Here is a 25227-nt window from a genome sequence, read left to right as displayed (position 1 = left end):
TTGTCGTGCGCACGTAGAAAGTGTGGTTTTAAGCGGCTTCTTGTGTCTGAGTGACACTCTTGAAGACGGCGCTGCGATATCGCCTGCTCCATGCACTTGACGGCAGTAAGGTGAGAGCACTTGTTTTTGTATATGTCCACGCGGCGCTATCCTTTGTTGTTTTCCGCGGTGAAAGCTTAGTCAGGCTTAAGCCAAGTCGACCGCCGTAGCTGTGCCACAAAGCAAATTATTGCTCAGACTGTCTGAGAGGAGCTTTTGAAGGTTTTGAGACACCTTTTATGGCCCAGAGCAACTTATAACATTTTTAAGAACTGTCGTTATAAGCGGGCAACGTGTAGTGAGTATAAACGGATAAGCGTGTCATGAGCTCTGCGCGCGTTTATCGCGATTGAATGATAACGCGGTGTCGCGTCGCTGGCGCTTCCAAAGCGCCTGGCTAAAGCTAACTGGCAGAAATGCTAGAATAAGTAACCAGTAGCTCGAAAAGCTTCGCTTCTGCACTGTGAGGAGAAAAAGCTTTCCACTCACGCATTTGTTAGAGAGCGCGAGGGACTCTTTTATCTTCCAGAGGCTCCTGGTACTGACTGTGCAGTCGCGAGCACGCTCATCGGTAACACCGGGCTCGTAGCCCCGCTACGTAGAGTGCCAGCGTACAACGCCACCGCAGCAGCGCATCGAGGCAAGCCTACGCGACTGCAGTAACCTCTGCAAGCGGGGTTTTGTCATTTATATTGTTCGAGCGGGCCAACTTACGCTGCCACTATGTAACTTCCATTCATTATAATTTAATGTAGCGTTGTGCGTGCAAGCTGCCCTAAGGATCACGCTATGGTTTAAAATTTCCAGCGATTTTCGCGTGGTTTTCAGCATTCATGGACTACCGATAATGTATAGCTGACGGTATTTCCATATTCGCAATTAAAATTATCACTCGACGAAATATGTGTTCGAAGAAAAGTGAGTAGGCCGCGAGGGTACCGTTTTATTCCTCTGTGTGAAAGTTCAGATCGCTTCTTTGCAAAGAGATTGCCAAGCATCAGATCTTCCAAACATGTTAAGCCCATTCTTGGTCAAGAAATTACAAAAAACAATGGTAGGATTCATTAAACTATCTTACGAACTTCTACATGTTGCCGCCACACGATTCAACCGTATGCTGACGATGTCACTACTGCACATTACGCGTAACAGCTACCGATTTTAAAGGAAAGAAGACAAAGCAGAAGACGCCTCAGACTAATCGAAATTGTTACAGTGACATTTTAATCAGCTCATTTTGCGGAGCAGAAAGGAGTTGGTAACACCTACAAACTTGGCTACCGCAAATTCGGGAGATTCGTAAAGCGGAAGCAAAGGGCAGGAGGGGGGGGGGGTGAAGGGAAACAAGAAAACTGTCGCACGTTAATATTCATTCGTTGCCCGGGCCGCAGCAACATCATAGATAGCTTTGAACGATTGCGAGTAAATTTTTAGACGTCAGAGATTAGTACTCGTAGTTATACGTTGCGTACACGCGTGTATGTAGAGGAAAATGCGCTGTTTCCCGTAACAGCTAGCAGCCCCTTACCAACGTTAGTATGCTTTTCCGTATGACATCAGTGCCATAGGTCGCCAAAAAGTGTGGATCTCACTCAGACTCACTCATGAAATATATTTTACCCCTAGGGCAGACTCGGACACAGACTCACCAAAATTTCGCTCAACGGGACGCACGCGCACTCGCACTCACTAAAAATTTTCTCTCTAACTCACCAAAATATTACTCACTCGGACTCAGACTCACGGATCGATCTGAGTCTGAGTGAGTCTGCTTGAGTCGACGCATGAGTCCACTAGCGTATAATTGACTTTTTCGACCATGGGGTCAATGCTCTTTAACACCAGTATCGCGCATAATCGGTGCTCTATTTGACGCCTTTTTATGTCGTACTTTCAAGTATGAGCTATCAGTGGTTGCAATAGGACATTTTTATTGAAAGAGATGGCCCAAGCGAGACGTTTCTATCAGGAGATTCCCGTGAAAGAGATTACGGGGGAGAGGTCACGGCACCTACCTCCCCCCCCCCCTCCCCCAACTGTAACTCACTCCTCTGATCAATAAACATTGGGCTGGCATACCCGTATGAACGCTGGCGCGTTCAAGTATGCGCGAGCAGGTGTGTATATAAACATTAGCCGACATAAGGGTGACAGTAATGCTGAAGTTCAGAAGTCACATTACTGCACTGCGGCGAATGTGAGCATTGCGCACGCGTTAAAACGAGGCCAGAAAAAGTCGTGAACCGCTGCCCTTCCTCATGCTCTTCCGCAGTTGGATTGGGGGCTGTTTCTTGGCTAATTTATGACTATGCCAGTAAGATAAGAAGGATTCCTCAAAATTCTGGATTCTCCCGGCAAAATAAGGACTATTGGAATGTATGAATGTCAAGTAGGTGCTTTGGTAAGGGCTTAAATACTTAGTGTAAATTTTTGCAGCTGCAGTACCTTCCAATTTTAGAACTAAATTCTGACATGAATCGATCTTTATTTCCAAAATCTAGGATGATATTTACTCTAGAAACCCAAGCAGAGACCGAAATGTATGGAGTTAGGATAAGCGATATTGGAGTTGCGCGTTAAGCATTAAAACTCTCTTGATCACGTGTGCTTTGAATACAACCATTTAAATGGTACAATTTAACAATATCCACACAATGGCAAAACTTCTATGAGATTTACATCCGTGTGAACTAACGAATGAAATAAAAAAGAAAACTTTATAAAACCCGAAACAACCACAAGCCATTTCTTAAAACACGTCGAAAACGTGGTTACTGTTAATAAGTTAATTGCTGAGGAAGATCTAGCACGAAATATATCACCAAAGAAGGCAACGCACGAACGGTTTTGTGCAGAAAAAGTACATGCTGAATTATTTAGCGGGGAATACAGGCAGTGCTTACTACGAGCAATGCAAACATTAAATGACAGTGAAGTTTTAATTGCTGCTAAGGAGCATTGATGAATCAAAATGAGGTGCAGAAAGTTCACAATGCCTCCGATCCTGAAGGCTTTGCAAAACCACGGTAGTTGCAAGAAAGCTCTCGGAGGCGGCCGCGGGAGGTTCAATACGTCTACTGAGAGGAAAAAGAAGATCGCTTTCGCCTTCGAATCGACTTAGGCGGCTGCATAAGAGACCCTGTGAGTTTTTTCTTATCGCCGCGTCTATCTCGCCGTCTCGATAAAAGCCCGAGAAAGCCAAAAAAGATAAAAACACAATAAAATTATTTAAAAAAAAGCTTTGTAGAAGAACGTGCACAAACCTGAGGCCCTTGATCATGGGAAAAATAGTTTGGCTGATCCAATACTATTATCATTTGCACACCAGGTAATCATAGCACAATCTTACGGTAGAATTCAGAATCCAATTGCAAAATGTTTTGAGCGCCGTAGCAGCATGTTTGCTTCAATTATTTCCCTAACAGCATAGCGGTAGTACCCGGCCCGTAGCCAGAAAGGCCCTAGCCCCCCCCCCCCCCCTTCCCCGAAAATTTGCCCTCTCAGCCCACGCAGAAGGCCATGAACTGCTACTACAGCTTTCTAGGACCGATGCTGCACGGAAACTCCGTTTGCATGCTCGCCAACGCACCACGTCACAATGTAATGAGCCACACTTTAAACATGATCGTTTGCACTCATGTGACCCTACCTTAACCCTTCAAGTCCCATCGAGGCTTCGTCGAGCAGACGCGACCCTTTTGTGTCTGTGGTTGGGCGTTGCGTTTACCAACGCCTCTGCTTTCCGCATTGGGATGGCCGACACCGCAGCCTGTGACCACTGTGGTAACGCAGAAACAATTGGACATATTTCTTGCGACTCCCCACTGTACAGTGCACAGCGACTATCTCTTTGCAACGTGCTGAACAAGTTAGATGGCCGACCTTTGTCGGAGGAAAGAATTCTGTGCCATCGACAAGACGGACGCAACGTCGCAGAAGAAGGCCGAGCAAGCGCTACTGCGCTTCTTGCGATCGACCGGCCTTTCTGAACGACTGTAAATGGAACGCCCTTCCTGTGTGTGTTGTTTTTTTATCCTGCGTGTGTGTATGTGCGTTTCTTGTATTTTTTGTCTCCCTCCACAACCCCTTTATTAACCATACGTCCCCAGCCCAATGCTGGGTAGCAAACCAGATGCTAATATCTGATTAGCCTCCCGGCCTTCCTTTTTTTCATCTCTCTCTCTGTCTTTGTGAAGTAGGTGTTTATACCAAAAATAAATAATGATAATAAGTGTTTTTTTCAAACAGTCCATGTTTTAAGCAAGTGACCCCTCCCCACCCCCCGAAAATATTTGATGGCTACGGGCCTGGGTAGCACAGCTTGTTTCTTTCGGATCGCCACGGCGCGCGCGCCGCTCAGCCCACGTGGTTTTCAAGCCAGAGGAAGACAGAAAGATGCGCCTTCTACCACACGCTTCAGATCTAAACAAAAGAGGAGAATCTGCCCTGTCAGTATGCGGACTGCCGGCTTTGCCGACGCTTCACAGAAAGTGACGTCAGGACCTCCACTCCGTTTCCCTCCCTCTATGAACAGTGCATAATAATTGTGGGGGTTTAACGTCGCAAAACCACGATATGATTACGAGGGGCACCGTAATGGAGGGCTCCGGAAATTCCGACTATCTGATGTTCTGTGAAAGAGAGACTCCTTCCTGAAAAAAGAGAGATTTTCGCCGGCGTCTATATACCCGCTAGCATGGTACTCTGTATAGGGATGGGGGAATGGGATTGAAAGGTTCCAGATGAGATGGAAGAAAGCAGTAATAAAAAGAAAGTATATGAACAAATATGAAATCTTCAGGTGAACCTGACACAAATATTAGGAAATAGTATGTCAGGTAATTTAGGGCATTGCTATATGAAATAGTCAATCTATAAAGCATTCCGACTAGGCCAATTTCTGACAGATAACGGAACAGTGACTGTAAAATTTGTCGCTGTTTTGAAGGGCCGGGCACCGGACCTACTATGCTGGGCAACGTTAACGGATCGTGGCGGATGTCAATTGGTCGTTCACCCAGTTGCCTGTCGTCGCGGCACGCGGGGTATTCAAGTAATTCGTGCTCCACAGTCTCTATGCTGCCACAGGTGTCACGAGAGGCCGGATTTTTAGGTACTAAAAAAGCGCGTTTAGGCGCCAAGATTAGGCAGGCAAAACAGCGTTCTAGGCCTCCAAAATCGTAGATATATGCACAGCACATTTTTACATAAATTCAAATAATTTCATACAAAGATATGCCCGACCTGTATCTATGACAGGAAAGTAAGAAATGGTGTTGTTCATGATGGCACAAAGGCGCCAACGGTTCAACATAGCCATGCGATTGTCCCTTTTCCCGCACGGTTCGCAGAACACGGTCTCCCCTTTTATTGTCTGGCATGGTGAGTCAAGTGCCCACCGCCGAATTAACACACACCTGGGTCTCTTTCCTTTCAGCGTGGTTGGGAAGGGCAGCAAAGGCGCAGATACCCAGATCGCTAAAAGACCAGAAAGGAGGGATGCCTCGTATTGGCCGGGGCTAATCGCGTAGAGTCAATTTCTCCCCTATTGGTGAACACCCTGAAGGGCCCCTCACCAGGTTTGAGCATTTCGAGCTGACAAGTGTAATGGATGCACTCGGCGCTCATTATCACGTCTGCCAAGATTTGCGACGCTACGCGCTGCGGAAAGACGTGAAATTTCAAACTGAACGCCGTTGCCTTTCTCGTAGGCGCGCGCCCCCAAATGGAGGGGCTGACGTACAACAATGAGAGGCCCTGCGTAGTTATTTGGGCACTGACGTCGCTCACCTACGTAGATATTGATGCTTTGACGTCGCTAACAATAGCCCATGACACAGCTAGAAATATTCGAGACGACATGTGTAATTTGTTTAATCTGTCGCTTTAATGAATGAACGAAAGCTGAGAGAAATAATAAAACACAAAAACGGAATTTAACAGGGAAGCTGTGCAGGCTAGCCGTGCGGCCTACCAGAAAACGGATATGTGCCTGTCAGTAAGCCACCATAAACGAGCCGCAGAAATTGGGTTAATCCCACCACTGGTCAACTAAATATGGCAGCTTTTAGCCCAGCAAATGGCTGAGAAGCGATGGCGGCGAGCCGAAGACCCGGAGTACGTACAATACTAAGAAATGGGAAATGACCCCGAAGCGATGGAAGGCCTACGTCAACGACGACGTACTATTAGATCTGAAAGTTGCAGGCGCTTAGTTTCCGCGCGAGGTTCTGTCCCCGGAGTTTGGACATCCGCGTCGGGTCGGTAAGTCTGGTTTAACTCGAACCTCTGTATGCTGAGGATCAACGTAGAAACAACCCAGCATCACCTAGCTAAACCTTGCAACGACCTAGAAGCAACCTAGAAACAACCTGCATAACCTAGCTAAGGCCTAGAAACAACTAGAAGCAACCAGATTAGTCTTCAGAATGGTCCAGTTTCGCTGGTTCGAGCTTTTCGCGAATTTTTTTCTCTTTCTTTTTTACTTCTAATCGCAGCGATCTGCCGCAATTCCGCATGCGTTTGTGTTCTCGCCATTCCCGCGTCGTGCTGATGCCAGTCCCGAGAACGCTTGGCGCCTTTTTGGTGCCTTTTTGGTGCATCGTCCCTTACAGCAGTTCTTGCTGTGCGACGCGGTATAACGATACATGATCCGAGCCAGCCTTTGCAAACGTGCGCGCACTGAAGAGTCCATCCCACAGAAATGAACGCGGGAACGAAAAACCGATCGCGTTCACGAGCTGGCCCTGGCACGTCATGCGCACGTGATCTTGCGTGCGCAGGACGTGTTGATGCGTCTGCGTCATGTGATCCTACGTCTGCGATACTGAAGTAGGCAGGGAAGCGACTTGGCTTCCGAAGGATACACGGGGCTAGTGGCAAGGGTTTGAAGATCGCCTTCTCGCATCACGGTTTCTCGGCTCATAATGAACCAATCTGAAACATTCTTGTGATAAAACGCTCTTCATTGGCCACGCAGCAATGCCCGGTGTCTAACTACAATTTCTTATGTGAGCTCGGAGCGGATTTTTCAGAAGTAAATTACAAAGAAAACATTAGCCGGATGCGCATCACACTTTTTATTTATTTTGATATAAACCCTCCTTTCTCCTGACGGCCCTGCAAGGTTTCACATTCGTTCTCCACCTTCCCGCGGCTGCATAGAGGGACCTCCTGTTCCCTGCCCACCACCACACTCAGGTCTTCAAGGCTGTTCTTGACTTCCTTGGGCACACAGGACTGGACAACTGGCTGTACAAAGCCACCCGCCGCGTCCTCGGCAATGGACGCCACTCTCCTCTTCTTCTTTCTGATTCCCATCTTTATTTTCCTCTCACCATTCCCCTGCAGACGCTGAGACCGGCTTCCATTCAGGTTCACTGCTGGTAGCGGTTGTTTTTCCCGAAGTTGGTTGAACTGGAGGGCTAGGTTGAACACCTTAGAGATTTAAAATGCCAATATTGCCCGGTAACATGAATAGCGGTTTGAAACTGCACTTGAACGCGAAATTTGAGGTTAAATAGTGCTCATATAGGCGCCCTTTTCGAAAAAATAGGCATTCATAGGCACCAATAGGTTTTTAGGCACGAACCCCCAAAATAGGCATTTAAGGCACTACAAAAACCCTATAAAAAGCCCTTCTTAACCTCTAATTCATGCTCATATATCAAAGCCGCATTCGTGGCAATGAGCGGCGAGAGAAAATGGCTTTGTTTCTGTCAATGATCGTTCGTGTTCACGAAGACAAACGTTATACCAAATACCATTATCACGCGGAAAAACTTACATTGGCCAAAGCGGAAGATGCGTTAACGTTCGTCTTCGTGAACACGAACGATCATTGACAGAAACAAAGCCATTTTCTCTCGCCGCTCATTGCCACAAATGCGGCTACGCACCCTTCTTCAGTGACACAATGATTTTGTCGCATCATAAAGAGCAGGTAGCAAGGGAAGTGATCGAGGCCTTCCACATTAGAAGAAAAGGAGATAAGTGTGTTAGCATGCCATCGATTTCGCTGAGTGGCGCAGAATTTTCGTACCTTTGCAGCACCTGCAGACTATGATACCTGTTTTTTTTTTGCTTTTACTTGCTTGAGACTTGTTCGGGTCTTTTTCGCTTTTGGTGTTTTATTGCGATAGCAATTATATGGACAGTCTCGGCTGAATTTTGCCGTCGCAGTCGCCGTCGCCGCCGTCATGCACCGTATATGTATATATAAATAAAAGCCCCAAAGAAAAATAATTCAGAGAAAAGCTTCCGATGCGCGGAATCGAAACAGGGACCTCTTCCTCCGCAGCGAGTGGCGCTAACCACTACGCCACGAAACGCAGATCCCCCACGTAGCTAACGGCGAGCGTTATATACACACCCTTTACCGCTGGAAGGACTCAGAGACGCTAGGCGCTTATAAGCGTTTCTTCATTACCAGCGAGATGGCGCTAGCAGCGCGACGGGCGGATTTAAAAGTCGTCGGCGAGCTTGCTCGCTTCTTCTTATATTTGCGCAGGGAGAAGCTTGCCCTTCCGCTGTCTGCTCGCGCGGTTTTCTCGTGCTGAGGGGAAGAGGGATGTTTCACGCTTTCACCGTGATGTCCGCGCTCATGTTACGGAGCGTACGAAAGTCACCCGAGCTCAAGGGGCGCCGCTAAACGAACAAACAGAAGATGAGCGCGAACTATCAAGTGTCACAGCTCGACACTTGAAGCACTCTAGTTTCCTTCGCTGCTTTGGCCGCCTTTGCAACAGGAGCGCTGTTCAAACTGAGAGTATCCATTGGCGAGCATCACTTCGTATAGTATTAGTTTCTTGCTATCGCATTCATTGCTTCGCCCTTGCGGCGAAGCTGTGACTTTTTTTGTTGTTGCACATCACCTATATATATGCGTGTTTTTCCTAATAAACTTTAGTTGCGAGTGAGCGCCTGTCCTGTGCCTTCTTTTACTTCGTCGTCGTCTAGTGAGCGCTGTTTCAACAAAGATGAACGCATACCAACTCGCTGAAGCTACCATTCTTATCCAATGGAACGTAAAGCTATGTCCAGCAATCATCCTTGTGATGAAGATAGGCGATATCAGATGTTACAGGTTGGTGATTACCACGCTTATGCCTGTTCCACATACTGTCTAGAGCCGCTGTGGTCTCTGTAAATATCACCCATGTTTTTGACAGCTGCTGTCCTAGTATAAACATAATAGCCTATTTAATGCCGTATAACTGAGCTGACGTAGAAGATGTGGCTCGCTCAAGACGAAACGAGAGGAATTTTATCGAACAGGGCACAAAAACTCCGTACGATGGTCGATGTTGAGTTGTAGAGCCATCTGTGAATATGTGCGTTTCGGTTGCGTGTTCTTGGTACATATACTTGCCTTTTTGCACATATATTTGTCTTAGTTTGCACTGATTCTCGGGATATATGGCACAATTTGTAGTGGCGACATTGTCCAGGATGATTTGGTCTTTGGCATAATATGTGACGCCTGGGCAGGGATCGAAATTAGTGTACAGTGTCAATTTTTATGAAAGGGAACACGGGAGCGCATGGCCTGCGCGCTCCGGCGGCTGCCGTAAGCTCCGTCAACCGACAGCTAACGAAAGCTTGCCCTCTTTTGGCGTCATCTATTGGCTAACAAAATAACGAATCATGGCTGGTTGAGAAGCGCCTTTAGATAACGCTGCCTCTCGGCTCGCGTTAAGGGAAATTTCTGCAGCTCGCGCAGTGCTGGCGCGGCACGCTCGATTTGTTAACAGGCAGACGACGCGCTGCCTGCATCGCCCGTTACGCGAGCCGAGATGCAGTGTTATCTAAAAGCGCTTCGCAACCGGCCATGACTTGTTATTTTGTTTGCCAATAGATGACGCCAAAGCGGGCGAGCTTTCGTTAGCTGTCGGTTGACGGAGCTGAAAGCAGCCGTCGCAGAGCGCAGGCCACGCGTTCGCGTGTTCCCTTTCATAAAAATTGACACTGTACATATGCTTCCTACGGCCTGGCCGAAGCTAGATGTAGCACTAGCTTTAGAAATATTCTTTAAAAAGTGGATCTTGGTGCGAATAACAAGTCTGAGGTGAATCCAAAGTGTCTCCTGCGAAGATATCAGTTCAAGAGGCAGGCATCGGACTTTAAGGCGCACCTAAATATAAGTACACGGACCTCAAGCACTTCGCATCCATCTAAATATGGCCGCAATGGCCGGGATTTGATCCCGCGACCTTCGGGTCAGTAGTCGAGCACTGTAACAATTAGACCACCATGGCGGGTCGCGGTCTCGCGTATAAGAGACTAGACTCCATGACGTGCTTTTTCTGAGACCGTGCCCATTACCCTACCGCAAAGCATGGAGCCTGCTCAGAGAATTCATAGTTCACTTATGAGAAAATTAAATACTATGTTCTTATCGTTACTTTCATTTCAAATACTTGCATACGAATAGAAGCTATTGGGGAACATTTTTTTTTCATTCCAGAACAGAAAACGGATTTTTTTTTCGTTGGAACGAAAGTTCGATCGAAATGAAAACTACTTCGTTCCGACAGCCTGGTACAAAGCGTACGCTACTTGCCGAGCGGAAGCGCGGACGGTGGGACGTCGCCGCGGCATGCCAGTGCGCACGTACCTTTACAAGATAACAGAATAGAGTACATGACTCTGAGATTGCAAGATGCAGTACTTTGAATATGCTTGACAGTAGAGTGCACAACAGCCACCCTATTCTTGATACGGCACTCCACCTTAGCGCATAATATGTTCATCTTGTTACGCGTAGAAATACCGTCGTAATGAATAGGTGGATTCCCGCTATCATGTGCACGTTTTCTTTGCGTCCCGTCTATTGCGCTATTTTTTGCGATGTTGTCTCCATTATCTTCGAGTACATCGCCCTGCACTGACAGCGATTCGAGCGCCGCATGTTGCGGTTGTGAGTCGGCTGTCAAGTGGAGCGTCGGAGTTGAAAATGGCACAGCTGCCTCTGCGTTCGATATAAACGCTTACATCCGGTCGGCGCGGCTCGCCAGCTGCAGGTGGCTTCGCAGGCCAGACGAAACAATCAATGAAAAGCAGAGCTTAGCGGCGACTGCCTGTCGCCGTTGCTGCGGTTGCCGCGCGGCACTTAGCACTGTGCGGCTGTAAGGTACATGGTACAAAACATATTCGGTGAGCGATTTATATTTTATTTATTTGTAGCTTATTTTTTATGTATTTGTAGCTTATATTTTATTTATTTGCAGCTGAGCATGTCGGCTGTTCATGACTGAGGGATGTGGCTGAATGGCTTGCCAGTGAAAACTTTGGGAAGTACTTGGAATCGTTGTGGTGCTCTTGCGTGATGTCGTAACAACACTGGAAGCAAAAAACACACATTTTGGATTAAGGCGATTGCCCCAATGAAAGTTTAGTTATGCAATCTCTTTTCAAAGTTCTCGCTACGTTGGTTCCTTGATAACTTAGCCGTTACTATAGTGCCAGTGGTATAAAGCTGATGGTTCCATTTATTGAGAATGGTGGTGGTGGTAGTGAAACTTTATAGTATCCGTAAAAGGGGTGCTGACCTGGCTACATGCTAGGCGTAGAGGGCACCGCCAACGTTGCTGAGAATGCGCTCCTTTGATTGACGCGTCATTAGGTTCACCCACAAAAACCTGGGTGCACAGCATGGCACTATCCCTTATGATTCACATTGACACACACCGAATTACTTAAGATGTTATGGAAGTTTATTCGCATATGGTTGCGTGTGCATTAGGCTTCACGGGTTGTTGGTGTAGCGCGCGGTTATTTTTATGCCTGCTTTTCTATGTCGCTCTTTCATCCTGCGTGTGCTGCATTACTTCTGCGGTATGTATTATTGAAGTTTCAATTACTGACATTAAGCAAATGGCAATGCTCGGCTGCGAAGTATTGCAGCAACATCCAGCAGGTGCCGTACTACGATGTATTGTCGCACTGTTGACTTGCACAGTCGAGGTAACGACAGTCGAACGAACGCAGACCGTGCATGGCAACAGATGCCAAAGCGTTTCTTCTTATTTTTCAGTACAAGGGGACTTGGTGCTACAGCTTTACATTAATGAGCTCCCCTTTTCTGTGTCTGCGAGTTAAAACTGGCGCACCGCCAGATTTACATAAGTTATCACTGGTATACTAGTACCCTTACTGATGTCAAAGCAGGTTTAATAGAACGGCTACATTGGGCGTACAGCCACTAACTGTTATGTAGACGATTACAGAAAAAATCACAGCATATCCACGGAGTGAATGATGATGAGTGGGCGAAGCTGCGGAGGTTCATCGGTAAACCGTGAATCTTCCGTGAATTCTGCCCAGTACATCATCACCGACGTGAGATCGGGCGCGTTTATACTAAAGGTTCGATGAGTTATGACGACTTGCAAGTCACTTTAATTTTACATGTACGCTGTGAATTTTCATTGTTTAGAAAACCATTGCTTTAGAAAACATCTGGCGTCTTTCGTTAAGCAGCTGGTGTCTTTTCGTTTTGCTTTAGAACCATCTGGCGTTCTTTCGTTTTGCTTTTAGAAAACATCTGGCGTCTTTCGTTGGTTTATTTCATCAATCAACGGCGTTTTGAACAAAATTTTTATTGTTTAATCACGCACAGGAGAAATCTCACCAGGCACTACCTTGGAGGTAAACAATGGCTGCTAATGGGAATGAGAGACACAAGAAGTCGGCTTTTAGCTAACACTTACACTTCTACTTCTACTAACGTTTCCTACTGGAACATGCCAATGGCTGCTAATGGGGAATGAGAGACAGAAGAATTCGGCTTTTAGTTAACGCGCACGCTGCGAATTTTTTATTGTTCAACAACGCACAGTAAAAATCTCCCACCGGCACCACTTTAGAGGTCAAGATCTGGTACTAGCGTTACGACTGGTTACGCACTACTACGACTACGAGGGACGAACGGTTGCCGCCTTGAGGAGCTTCGCCTCTAAAACACATTCCCACATCACGCTGTATATCATGCAGTGTAACTCAACGTCGTACACGTGCGCGCGTACACACTGCATTACACTTGTCCAGGTTGTAGCAATAAGGCTGTGGGTTCGGTCTTCACAGACGCCTAGTTGCATATAAGTGCTACAAATAATGCCTCTTAGATCTATCTTGGCTTCATTGTCAGGATGTTTCATTAGGTTGTGTTTAACAAAGGCACTAGCCACCGATCCGTTGCCCTTCTCACGTTGTAGCATGTCACAGAGATATAGCGCCATTTAACAAAAGCTCTGTGCCAGGCAAACTGCCTTCCAACATGCAACAGCGGGGAGATTTATTGGCACAAAGTTGAAACAAGGAACCAGGTTTATCTGGTCCTGAGAGTGCGCTGGGCGTTTCTGACATATGGCGTCCTTGACCATGGCCTTCAGCCACAGTACACGGACGCCTCTTGGTAATTAGCGCATCTATGCACCATCAAGGTATCTCTCTGGGATTGCTCCTTACAGGTAATGGTCATTTTACGTCGATTGTAGTTATTATTCCTTGGCTCTGTAACATTCCTGGTGGAATGTCGCCAGAGCGACAGTTTTGACAACTGGCCTTGACTTTGTTCAGGCTGCAGCTGCATTCCTTAGCAGCACGCCTACGTACGCTTTACAGTTTCCCGCAACGTCAAAAGTGCTGCACGGGAAGAGAAAACGTGCGCAAAAGAAGGAGGGGAATTGAAAGGTGGGAAGGTGCTATGGAGATAGAAATGTTGGCATGTCAAATGGGCGTAAGTGTTTTATATTAGGGTAGGAACGCCAAATAAAAACAACAGGAATAAATGGGAGCTACACTCGTTGTACATAGGTTTTTCTCGCGTTGTCTCGGGAAAGGGGAGGGGAAGAATTGCGTTTAGTCATGATTCCGCTGGAGTTGAAGAAAATGGCACACTTCTGCTTATCCAAGAACTACATCACAGGGTAGCAAGAAAATTAAAATGACAGTTTCATGCTAAAAAGGGTTAATAATTCATAGAGAAAATGCTTAATTATAACTGGTCGTATATAGCCGTCTACCTACTCTATCGCGTATATCCAAGAGCTTCCTTTGACACGTTTATACGTATTGGCTGGAGTGTACCGAACTTGTGAATCAGATACGACTCTATATTTTCCGTCCCCAAGAGACCGAAAGCTGGACTAAAATATATAAAGTTTCTGTTCATCAACATTGAGACCCGCACAATTGAAACGCTGTGCCATTGGTTTAGGCAGAAAGGAGAAAGGCGGTGCCACGCTGCCCCTCCAACTCACCCCCCCCCCCTTTTTTTGCGTTCCTTGCTTCCGTAGAGTGCAAACGAAATCCTTCTGAATGTTTTGTATCTTTAGCTTATTTGGACTATTGTTACATTGGTAAGGTTTGACAGCATTTGTGCCCTATAGGATCGAAATTCGGCGGGTCCTTTCAATAGCACATGTCAACCATGCTCTAGGCTCACTCTCTAAACCCATGCGCTCTAGATGTACGCCCCTTCCCCCCAATCTTCCGACCACGCGCGGTAGTGTGACACGCACTTAGTCGCTAGTCTTCTTTTCTCCTCCTTGTATTTTCCCTCGCATCTTGCTTACGCATTATACGAAGCATCGCAATAACGGTGACTCCAATTTCTTGACTCCACATAAAACTTATGGATGGAAAAGGGAATTACACTTTCATGCTGAGCGGACGGTTAACTTCAAATATGCCGAGTTTGTTGGGCCATAGTCGAGATCTGATTACGTCAGGCGGCATAGATGAGTACACCAGATTCATTTTGGCAACCTGGGGTTCTTTAACATGAACCTGCAAAACTCTGTACGCGTATATCTCATGTCGAAATGTGACTGGGGCGGCGGGAAAGAAAACGGGGCTTCGAGCGCACGGGCAAACGCTGTTTCCTCTGGGCTATCGAGGCAGGTTCATTTCGTGAATTGAGCGTGTACCTTCTAAGCACATTGAGCGTGTACCTTCTAAGCGAGAACGCTAGCTCTATCGCATCGCACATCACCGAGGGCTGCTAGAAGGTGCCTCTGGATGAAGAATTCCGGTATATTGCAAATACTACATTCGTGTCTTCCATATGGTCGCTGCTGTTGCGTGTGGTTCCATGAAGGTTAGTTAGCACAAAGGGGATGAACCGTACCTTGCCGAACTGTGACAAACGCTGATTTCGGTTCTGCATTCAAACTCAGTCTTAATTCAATGGCGCAACTGCGAAGCCTTCTTCGTCTTGAGCCACTCCTGTGGCATACGCGGGGAGCCTTCAAGGCCTTCTTACCACTAAGGATACGGGGAAGGAGCATGTGTTTCACTAAAGCTTTGTTCACTCGTACGTAGGAAAGGAACCTTTTCGTTAGGAATGGAAAGGCTTTAATGCCTCGCGGGATGAGGACAGCATTACGCGGATGCCTTTACTGAGCGGGAGTGATGATACTTCACGAAAATCCCCTTACTGAGCAAACAAAAAAAGAAAAAAAAACGGTAGGGACTTCTCAAACATCCTCTTCGTGAAATTGCTGAGATGTAAACGCCAGCGCTTCTCTGCCACTTACGTCAACGCCAACGCACGTACGGGCGACCTGAAGAGCGTTACAATGCGGTAGTCATCAAACGATACGCGGGCCTTCTTGAATTCGTAACTTTCCTTTCTGAACTTCTAGTTCCGTTTGCATTTCATGTCCAGCCATGACGCTTCGACATCAATGTAATGCTCAAAGTTTGATGCCAAGTCTGCTCTCAATTTTTCCAAACAGTAAGCTCCATTATAAAGGTCCTTGTCGTTGAACATATCGAGATTCAGTGGCTTGAGCGGCGAATGAAGAAACGCTATCTCGGAGGCTACATCCATAAAGATTTGCTTGTACTTGAAGGGGTTGCCGTAGGCGCGACCACACGAAAAATTCAGTGCCTCTGTTTTTTTCTCGTTGGCCACCTGAGCAGCAGGAAGAGATTGCGCAGCGCACGCGACCATAGCGTAGTCAAGCATTATCAAATGCCCCCGATCCTTGAAAGGGGCTTCTGAGAAGCTCTTGGTTAATGAATAACAACAGTGAATTTGAAGCTTGGAGGTTACTTCGATGCTGTCCTACAGGAGAGCCTTCAGTAAAGGCACCCACAGTAAGCAAGCTCTCTCAAGATATTCGTGGTGGCCTAACAGCTATAGAAATTATCGTATCAAGGAAGGTTAGAGAATTAGGGCCTAAAGCTTTCGCAGCCGCTCCCTTGATTGCGAGGGCGTATTTTGTCTTCAAAATCGACGGCGCAGGTGCACACTGATGTCAAAGCGACACACATCGCGCAATTTCTGTAAGTCAGGCTCCATGATAATGCAACTTTACTTATAGATAAATGCTGCTCAAAGCTTCTTCTCTTTTCGGGATCAGAACGAGTGTTCTATAAACAAAAATGAGCATCTATCCAAAGTTGATAATTTTAAATATTTGAAGAGCTACCTCGTTGGAAAGGCAGAAGACAGCATAGCCGGTCTATCACTGAGAGACAGCAGTTATGATATTGCTGTAAACTTGCTCAAAGAGCGTTTTGGACGCAAGGAAGTATGTGGAGTGGTTGGTTTCGAGAACAGCTATCCGTGCAGAACGCCCGATTCTCCTATCTTTGGGTCACGGACGCGTGCCTAGAAATGCGTAGTAAATCATCCGTACATGCTGTTCTTCTGAAAACAGAAACCTTTTTTTCCTTCCTTTACGCGCACAAACCAGTGCTCGGAAATGCTTAGCGCGTACGCTTCGTCGCAAAGCAACAAAGAAAAGAGAGGACAAGACAGAATTCACGTGTCCTGCTAAGCCGCTGAATATCGCTGGGCTTCCCGTGTCGAGTGCATGTCGTGTCTTGGGATTTGGCATGCTTAAATGCTGAATGAAACGCCTTGTTGCTCTAAAGGGTCAACAATGGTGCATGTGGGAAGTGTTCGCACAGGCCTGCCGCACATCTCTTGTTGCGATGCGGCGTTTTGTCTCGCTGGGTCATTCAAAACCCGTGCACTCCGATTCCCACAGTGCGCGATATCACAGTTCTTGCAATCACTGTTGTATGCTCTTCGCAGGGGAGACGACATGAAAGGTGCCACCTTGTCAACCATGTTTCAAGTCATCGACGGGGAACGCTATATCTTCTTCCGCGACCCAGACAAGGTGCGGGAAGCGCTTCGGTTCCAGCCACAATCGGGAGACGTCGTTGAGGTGGCCTACCCAAAGTGCGGCATGCAGATGATGCAACAGATGATGCAGATGATCGTACACGACGGGCGTTGCGCCAGAGACTTGCGCGAGTTCAGTTCGAGAGCGCCGTTTTTGGAGGACTGCGGTGGAAAGTGGCCAGGAGCAGAGCCTTCAATTCGGCTATTCCGAACGCACATCCGCTTGGGTAGGATAGCTGTCAATTCCGACGCCAAGTACGTGTACGTTGCACGCAATCCGTGGGACGCCTGCCTCTCCCAGTACGTCATGAACCAGAAAATGCCACTTTGTCCGATGCGGGAGACATTCGACCAGTTTCTGGATATGTTTCTCGAAGGCTCTCTTACAAATGGCTGTTATTTCGAGCACGTCCTCTCTGGCTACACTCGCCGGAACGAGCCTAACGTCTTCTTCACGACCTACGAATGCATGATGCGTGACACGGCAACGACTGTGCTGGAATTGGCTGAATTTCTCGGACTGAAGTACGTCGACAGGTACGTACAAATGACGCTCGTCGTACGACTTGATGTAAACTGTTCCTACCTGATATAATGACGGAAATATCTGAAAATTTCTTGCTGCTTCCACTGAGCCGTTATATGTGTAGCTGTAGCAGACAGCCCGGGATTATTACAGTAGCAGTTATGCGGCACTGTAGGCGCCGCCAAGATGGTGCTATGTAGGGCGCCATGTCCCGTGCTAGGAGCGTAGATTTCGTTTCATACATAGAGGCTCGTCTGTATTCTTGACCGAATCATATAAAAACTGGCTGTTGTATGTACATATAACTTGCACAGAAATAGTATAAAACAAATTTCATCAAAATGAAGCCAGCGCTTTACATAAAAAAGTGGGACACATAGGTCCTGCTAAATCATGAGTGTTTTCGAAAGTGGGCAAGCATTGTCCCACTTACGTATAAAGGTGCCATCATGCGATCACATCACCGGGTGTTTCGGATGAAACCAAACAGAGCACATGCACTGTGCGTGTTTTTCACGAGGTACGCAGTTGAGGTTTGCGCGAGCAATACCAAAAACCACTTTCCTGTTTACAACAAGAGTGAACATAAAATACTTTGTCATGAGAACCTACATTGTTACAGAATGTTAGGTAGTATGATGGCTTCTAATAATCTCATAGGCTTATTCGAGCGCAATGCCAAAGATGTTCGAGTGCCAGGGTACACGCCAGAAGTTGCGCTGACAAACGAGGTTTACGCACTGATGTACGGACCGCACCAGTGCGCTCATATGAGTTGTCATGGCTTCTGGTACTTTTCAAGTGAGGCTTCTATGAAATACGGGTTGCCGTGGCAGCTGGGCCATAGTTCTAAAAAAAACCCGGCGCCGGCGGGTGCAGAGAAATGAGGCTGTGCCCAAATGCCTTCCAAGGTGCGCCGGTCACATGTGCATTTGCATGCGCCATTTTCCAATAACTGATTCTCTTTTGATCGTAAGCTAGATGGTAATCAGCCTTCTCTGATATGGCAAGGAGTTCTTTTTTGGAGGTCACGTGTGATTAAACGTTGCCATATTTTATTGTCACATTTCTTGGTTTCACGCATGACCGTCGTTCTTGCCTGTAGCTACAGGAGTGTGGTGCTGATGAGCACATGGGCGAATGTTCAATTCCTGATATGCAGAAAGGAAAAAACTTAGGAGGGAGCTTTCCGCAATGCGACAGAAATAAAGAAAGGTCATGCACACACGCGCCAAGCTTCGCTTGGCCCTACCCCATTTTCCCGATAGGGAAGGGCTTTTGATGACGCTTTTCTCATGTGCATTCAGACGCTAAGTTGCTGCTCTTTACAAGACAGCGAAGACAAGCAATGCAATATGTGTCCCCTCCACCCGTCCCGTTTTCTGCGTTCCGCTCACATGGGCTTTTCACTTCTGCTTCTGCTTACAGAAGCTTCTGCTTACGGAAACTTCTGCTTCTGCTTACAGAAGGACAACGGGCCCTCGATTCCCCATCAATAGCGACCGCTAAACGTTGATGAGCACTACGCGAGCACCTTCTTTTCGTTGCATTCGCAAATTTCGCTAAAGTGAGGTCTTTCATGAATGGCAACAGAGTTCTCGTGCCTTAGTGAGCCTAGCGATAAAAATTCTTCAAGTTAGCCTTCGAAGTGCCTCCAGAATTCGATTGGAATATGTTCGAGGCAGCCACTGTGTTTTCGATTGCAGAAAGTACGGGCGTTACGAGAGCTCACCACTACTAAAGTGAAATAAATATTGTGACTACTAAATTCTGGCTTGTAAAATGCCACAATTTAGTGCCTATTAGACTGTGGTCGCGTGACCTCTAAGCCCTGAAATAAAAATAGGACGCTTAACCAAGATAAATCCTTATATTGCAGCTATGTGCGGCATCTTGCAAGAACATGAGAATGGGTCACCATCGCTGATCAGCAATTCAGTACAAAAGGCGAAGTGGTTCAACCACCAACTGAGCGTTTGTTTAGTGCGAAAAGGAAATTTTGGATATGAATACATTGCTTTATGCTATAGATTCATGTTAATGTTTATTTAACGACTCTGCAAATCTGACACAGGGGAAAAATAGTCTGGGAGGAAGCTTGAATGTTCTTACATTGTATACAAGGACGTCCAACTGTAACTCGAACTTTTTTGCTCAGGCAAGCATATTCGTGCAGCAACAGTTTAATACAATATAATTGTTTTAGTATGAGTAGTCACTTCGCACCGGATCGAAAGAAAAGCAACGCAACGTTGGTGACGTAGAATATCGTGCTCAACGGTTAGATAGGGTTGAACTCAGTTGCTCGCTGCTCGATTTTACAGCGAAAGCTGTTATGGGATCACAACAAAGGCCGTTCTTGCCGCCGTAGTTGTCCGCCGGCGCCGGTGTCGGCAACCGCTATCGTGGGAAATAAGAAAAAACAACGAAATAAGAAAAGCTTTCCACGGTGGAACGAGGTTCGAACCTGGGCCCACTGCGTGGGAGCAAAGTATTCTACCTCAGAGTCATGCCGGTGCCTGAAACCGCATTGAAAGAGACCCCATACAGGCTTCATATCGGGAAAAGCCATATTAACATATGTAATGTAGTGTGGTAGAAGAGTAAAATAACAACCCTGCACCACACAACGACGTGATTTCTGTAACCAGGCGTCACACAATGCCTATTGCGCAACGAGGGGGTTGTTGAATGATTCCAACCCATTACAAAGGGCTCTGTCATAATTCTTCATCGTCATCAGCCACAGCATCAACAAAGTACACACAATGCCTTACACATGTTTAGCGGGTACCGCGGTTCTCCGCAGAACGACAATACTTGCGCAGTAGCTGCTTCCCTACTTGACAAAAATTATGACGATTTATAGCATAGTGGGTTCCTCGCAAGTGTACTTCTACTGGTTGCCAAGGAAGCCCATAAGGCTCCCGTGATCTATTTCCTTAGGGTGTCAATAAAGTTAATTCCTTCTCTCTTTCTCACGTTAACGTATGTTATAAAGCGTGGTGGAGGAGTTAAATAACTGAAGCAAGGTGTGTGACCGGGCTAGTTGGTATTCCATATTGACGTGAACAGCGCGTGTAATACACAAGGACGAAGAAACGACGAGGACTAGCGCTAGTCCTCGTCGTTTCTTCGTCCTTGTGTATTACACGCGCTGTTCACGTCAATTCAGTTAAATAACGACTGGGCGTCACACAATGCAAATTACGTAACTAGTGGGTCGTTTAAAGCTTCCAAGCCATTACAAAGGGCTCACCCGTAATTATTCATCGTTATCAACCACTGAATCAACAAAGTACACATAATGCCTTACAGATGGTACCTCGCTTCTCCGCGGAATGACGAATATTGTCGTGGTGGGTACTTTCCAAGTTCACAAAAATTATGACTTGTGGCGTAGTGGTTACTTCGTTAGTGTAGCCACAACAGAGTTTGGAACGGCCTCTAGAAATGCCGCTCTTGCAGCTTTTATCCTGACTGTGCTGCGTTTTCCGCGGAAGCCTGGCGTTTTTTACAGGGACGTCTACAAAGAAAGAGGGAAGAATGAAATTAATTGACCGCCTTTTAGAGCGGCAATAATCGCGAGAATGATGACGTCAGTCTCGTCACACACGTGCGCACAGTCAGCCGCGCGCATTGCACACACACACGCACTGATGCACGCGCACTGACACAACACCACTCAAAAATAGAACACCGTAAGCGTGAGGTTTCGGATCACCGGCTGTTCAGATGTTTAGCCGTCCTTCCAGGAAGTACTATCTGGCGCCGTTATCCTGTCGTTGCATGGATGTCTTCAAAGATAGAAGCTATATATTTATCACGCACTGACAATGAAACTCTGTAATGAGAAAAATTTCCAAAAATATACATAACCAATGAGTAAACTACCGTTTGCCGTACGCATGCGGGACCAGACCTTGTAATTCTCGCAGTGCTCTACTTAGCTTCTGTCAGACCGTGTGAGGTAACAAGGCCTCGGCCCAGGTTGTTGAGATGCGCGTACGAGGAACATGGATCACGGGCTACGAGTATAGGCCATGAGGCTATGGCAGAAAGAAAGGGAAGAATATCCTTGATTAAAATGCGTCTTTTTTGTCGCACTAAAACAAAGGCGCACTCAGAATTCTGCGAAACTGTTATGTCACATGCATTGAAGCGAAAGGTATGTTGGCCAAAAATGCCTGAAATGACACCGTGGAGGAAAAAGACCGCTAACATTGTTTCTCAAATGCGGCTGCTGCAATCGTTATAACTGATATGCTTCGCGCGGATATATGCGCTATTCAAGTCATACATGCAAGGTGCCAGTAATGTATTTGGCCCGCTTTTATCGGAGTGGCCTGGTTTGTGTGTAGACGATTATCAAGCTGCAAACTTCCGGAATACACTTCTATTAACTCAGCAACTCATTCACACGCGAAGCCACGTCGCTCGACAGAACGCAGATTACAACTAATTATTGATTATTAATTATTTAATATTATTCATATCGCGTTCCCGAACCGCGATATGATTACGAGACATACCGTTGTGGGGGACTAAGACTTATTTTGATCACGTGGGTTTCTTAACGTGCACCTAGGCATAAGTAAACAGGTGTTATTGCATTTCGCTCTCACTAAAATGCGTTCCTCGTGGCTGGGAATCGAACCCGTGACCTCAAGTTTAGCAGCGCAACACCTCAGCCTGTTAAGCTATTAGAGAATGGAGGGGGGGGGGGGGGTTGAAAGGATATTTCATCGGTGGCTGAGTTGGAATATTTGCACTTGCAGTGTCTCTCTTCTCTTTAGTACACACACAAAGCCAACGGTAACAAATAGAAACAGTGCGTCTATGCTCACTGGTCCGTGCATGCTCAGGTTTGAAACGCGTGTTGTTCCAGTGGGAGTTGCAAAATAAGAGCGATGTTAGAGAGATGCTAGTGAAAGAAAAGATAGATGATAGTAGATTCACTTTGTACGCTTCAAAGTGAAACTTGATTTCTCACCCTCTACGGCGATTACTGAAACGCGAGAGTTTTTTGGGCCGCGACAGCGCCCTCTGAGGGAAAGGAGAGTGCCTAAGGGCAGCTGTACTATCGGCGTCAAATGAAACTCGAACAGCGCCAAGCATTCGCAGCGGTATAGTGCACGCCGTCTAGTTATCGCCATGGACAGGCGCGCGCATCCGGTTTGACAGCACTGCGCATATGTGTGCGCCTGACCATGATAACTGGACGGCGCGCACTACACCGCTGCGAATGCTTGCCGCTGTTCGAGTTTCATTTGACGCCAATATACTGTTTACAGCTGCCGACAGAGGGGTGACAAAAATTTGTGTAGAGCTGGTTTTGCGCGAGCTAGTATTTCTGCATACACCATAGGCATGTAACTGTTCCGAGTTAAATGCCTCGAGTGTTGAGCGATGGTTGAGTGGTAATTTTGAACAACAGAATAGGTGAATGGCGCTGATTGGTTGTTGATGCGAAATAACATCGAAACCACATTGTAAAGCAACTATAAATTACATTTAGGCGGTCCTGGTATTTGCACGAGACAATCCTTCATTGTAAAGTACATTAAGTTTCACCGTTTGCAATGCTCACAGATGTGTAACAGTATGTGACTAGTAGCGTATAAGGGACAGGGTCGAGAAGAAGGCACACGGCACTAGTCCTCAACCCTGTCCCCAACACTCGATACCAGCGAGCCCAACAATCTGCTTTAAATTTGTCGTGACACAAAATTTTCAACACGATTTGAGTGTTACATCATTGTCGCTATTAACGAACCAGTAGCCGCTGATTAAGAGCAAAAAAGAAGTGGTTCACATTTTATGTCAACACTCTTTTAACTTTTTCCCAAATGTGCTTTTAAGTGTAAAGGCCTTTGGCTAGTTGGTTAGTATTCATATTGGCAGGGTTTTCCAGCGCGTGAACATAGGAAAAGAGGACAGAGTAGACAGAAAGAGCGCTGACTTCCAACTCACTTCATTTTGCAAAGTTTGCCACTTTGCAAAATAAAGTAATTGGGAAGTCAGCGCTCTTTCTGTCTACTCTGTCCTTTTTTCCTATGTTCGCGCGCTGCATAACCCTGCCCAAATGTGCATTCTTGGTTCCTCACTATATCATTTGAACACGTGCTTTTCGCTTTTGCTTCTCCATAGGTTGCAGAAAGGACAATGGGCTTCTCGCCACAATTGTACGACACTGCACGCCCGACTTTCTGCGGAGTATTCTCGAAATGGAAACTCGTCAAATGGTCGCCATGATGTTTCGCAGCCCGGCACTTGCTGGCTCGGCGCTGAAAGAAACAGACGTGGGGGATGAAACTTTCAACCTGGTGTGTCGTCCTGAAGTTGGAGCATGGAAGGAGGCTTTCTCGCAAGAGCAGCTGAGAAAAACCGTGGCGAAAATCAAGGAATGCGCGGGAAAAGATTTTGTGCTCGAGTTGTGGAATAACGAGTGGCAGGAAGTTCTGCGTGCAGCCTTGTAAAGGGCTTACGGCTAGTTTCCTTTGTGTTCAACAAAGGTTTCATCAATACAAGTTTTTTATGGATGGTGAAGGACCAGATGTCTTTGATTGTCAAGGGTGATTCTGGGAAATGCATTTAACGAAGCATTGTTTAGGGTAACCGACACTGCGCGTGCCAGGCCGCTGGTCACAACGAAGTGGGCTGGCGCGGGAATGTGTGAGCAAGAATGTCCCTGTTATAATATGTTGACACGTGTATGTTTGAAGATCAGCTCAGCGTATTGTAGTAACGAAAAGTTCCTAAAAGGAGGCGCTACAATCACTTTTGTGTTGTGAGTGTAGCGCCTCTCTGTCTTTCCTCTCCTTCTTCCCTTTCGTTTCTTTTACGTTTGATTTGCGTTACTACAATACTCTCATTAAATACCAACTCGCCCAAGAAGTGATTTTGAAGATCTAGTTTTGTTATTTTTCAAATATCGGGAAAAGTAGTATGAGGTGCTCGACCCATACTTGTTTAGAGATTCGGCATGTACTGGTAACATATGTTATAAGGCGCCTTCTGTATTTGGCGTGGTTCTGCCGATCATAAAACAAGGACGATGCTGCGTAGTGTAGGGACAGTCGCGATGTGCACCTAAACGGCTTGTCCGAAAACCACCCTGAAGGCTTCCAAATAAGTTATGAAATAGCGACCTATGCTTAGTGACTCTGTCATTGAAGATAAGACAAGATTAGGCTTTTTCTGACCGTGTAAACAAACAGTGACCTTTCTAGCCGAGGGCCCTCAGTGAGCGGTCCTGATTTTTATGCCGCGTTGCCATCCGTTCACTAAGGAGTCTGAAACATTTTCGATGGTGAAAAGCGGGGATGACCTGCTAAAATATTGCCCTGAAACCATTCTGAAGATAGGGCGTTTGTTATCCAGTCAAGACACCAACCATTAAAAATGTTACTTACAAACAGAAAAAGCCCATCAATCCAACTATTCCTTCACGTGGTACATTTAGCGATCATTCCTAAAAAAAATGTTACCTTGGATCTTACGCTCCCACTTAAGTGAG

The 25227-nt window shown here is 46.5% G+C and overlaps 2 protein-coding genes across 4 annotated transcripts in view; both read left to right on the top strand.

Moving 5' to 3' along the window:
- Positions 1 to 17266, top strand: part of LOC119399464 (NPC intracellular cholesterol transporter 2) — a 110123-nt gene extending 92857 nt beyond the window's left edge. For 2 of the 3 annotated variants that reach the window (XM_049417716.1, XM_049417717.1), the window contains exon 4: positions 17090 to 17266. In XM_049417716.1, the coding sequence (XP_049273673.1) occupies positions 17090 to 17224 (135 nt within the window). In that variant the 3' untranslated portion in view covers positions 17225 to 17266. The remainder of the gene's footprint in view (positions 1 to 17089) is intronic. The other variant, XM_049417715.1, reaches the window with a different exon arrangement.
- LOC119399463 (3-alpha-hydroxysteroid sulfotransferase-like) lies at positions 17247 to 24187 on the top strand. Its single transcript, XM_049417400.1, has 2 exons — positions 17247 to 17719; positions 23974 to 24187. The coding sequence occupies exons 1-2, from the start codon at positions 17247 to 17249 to the stop codon at positions 24185 to 24187; spliced, it is 687 nt and encodes a 228-aa protein (XP_049273357.1).
- The last annotated feature ends 1040 nt before the right edge of the window (positions 24188 to 25227 follow it).

Source organism: Rhipicephalus sanguineus, chromosome 7, assembly GCF_013339695.2.
Source record: "Rhipicephalus sanguineus isolate Rsan-2018 chromosome 7, BIME_Rsan_1.4, whole genome shotgun sequence".
In the NCBI taxonomy this organism is placed as follows: Eukaryota; Metazoa; Arthropoda; class Arachnida; order Ixodida; family Ixodidae; genus Rhipicephalus; species Rhipicephalus sanguineus.
This window is presented reverse-complemented; position numbering and strand designations above follow the sequence as displayed.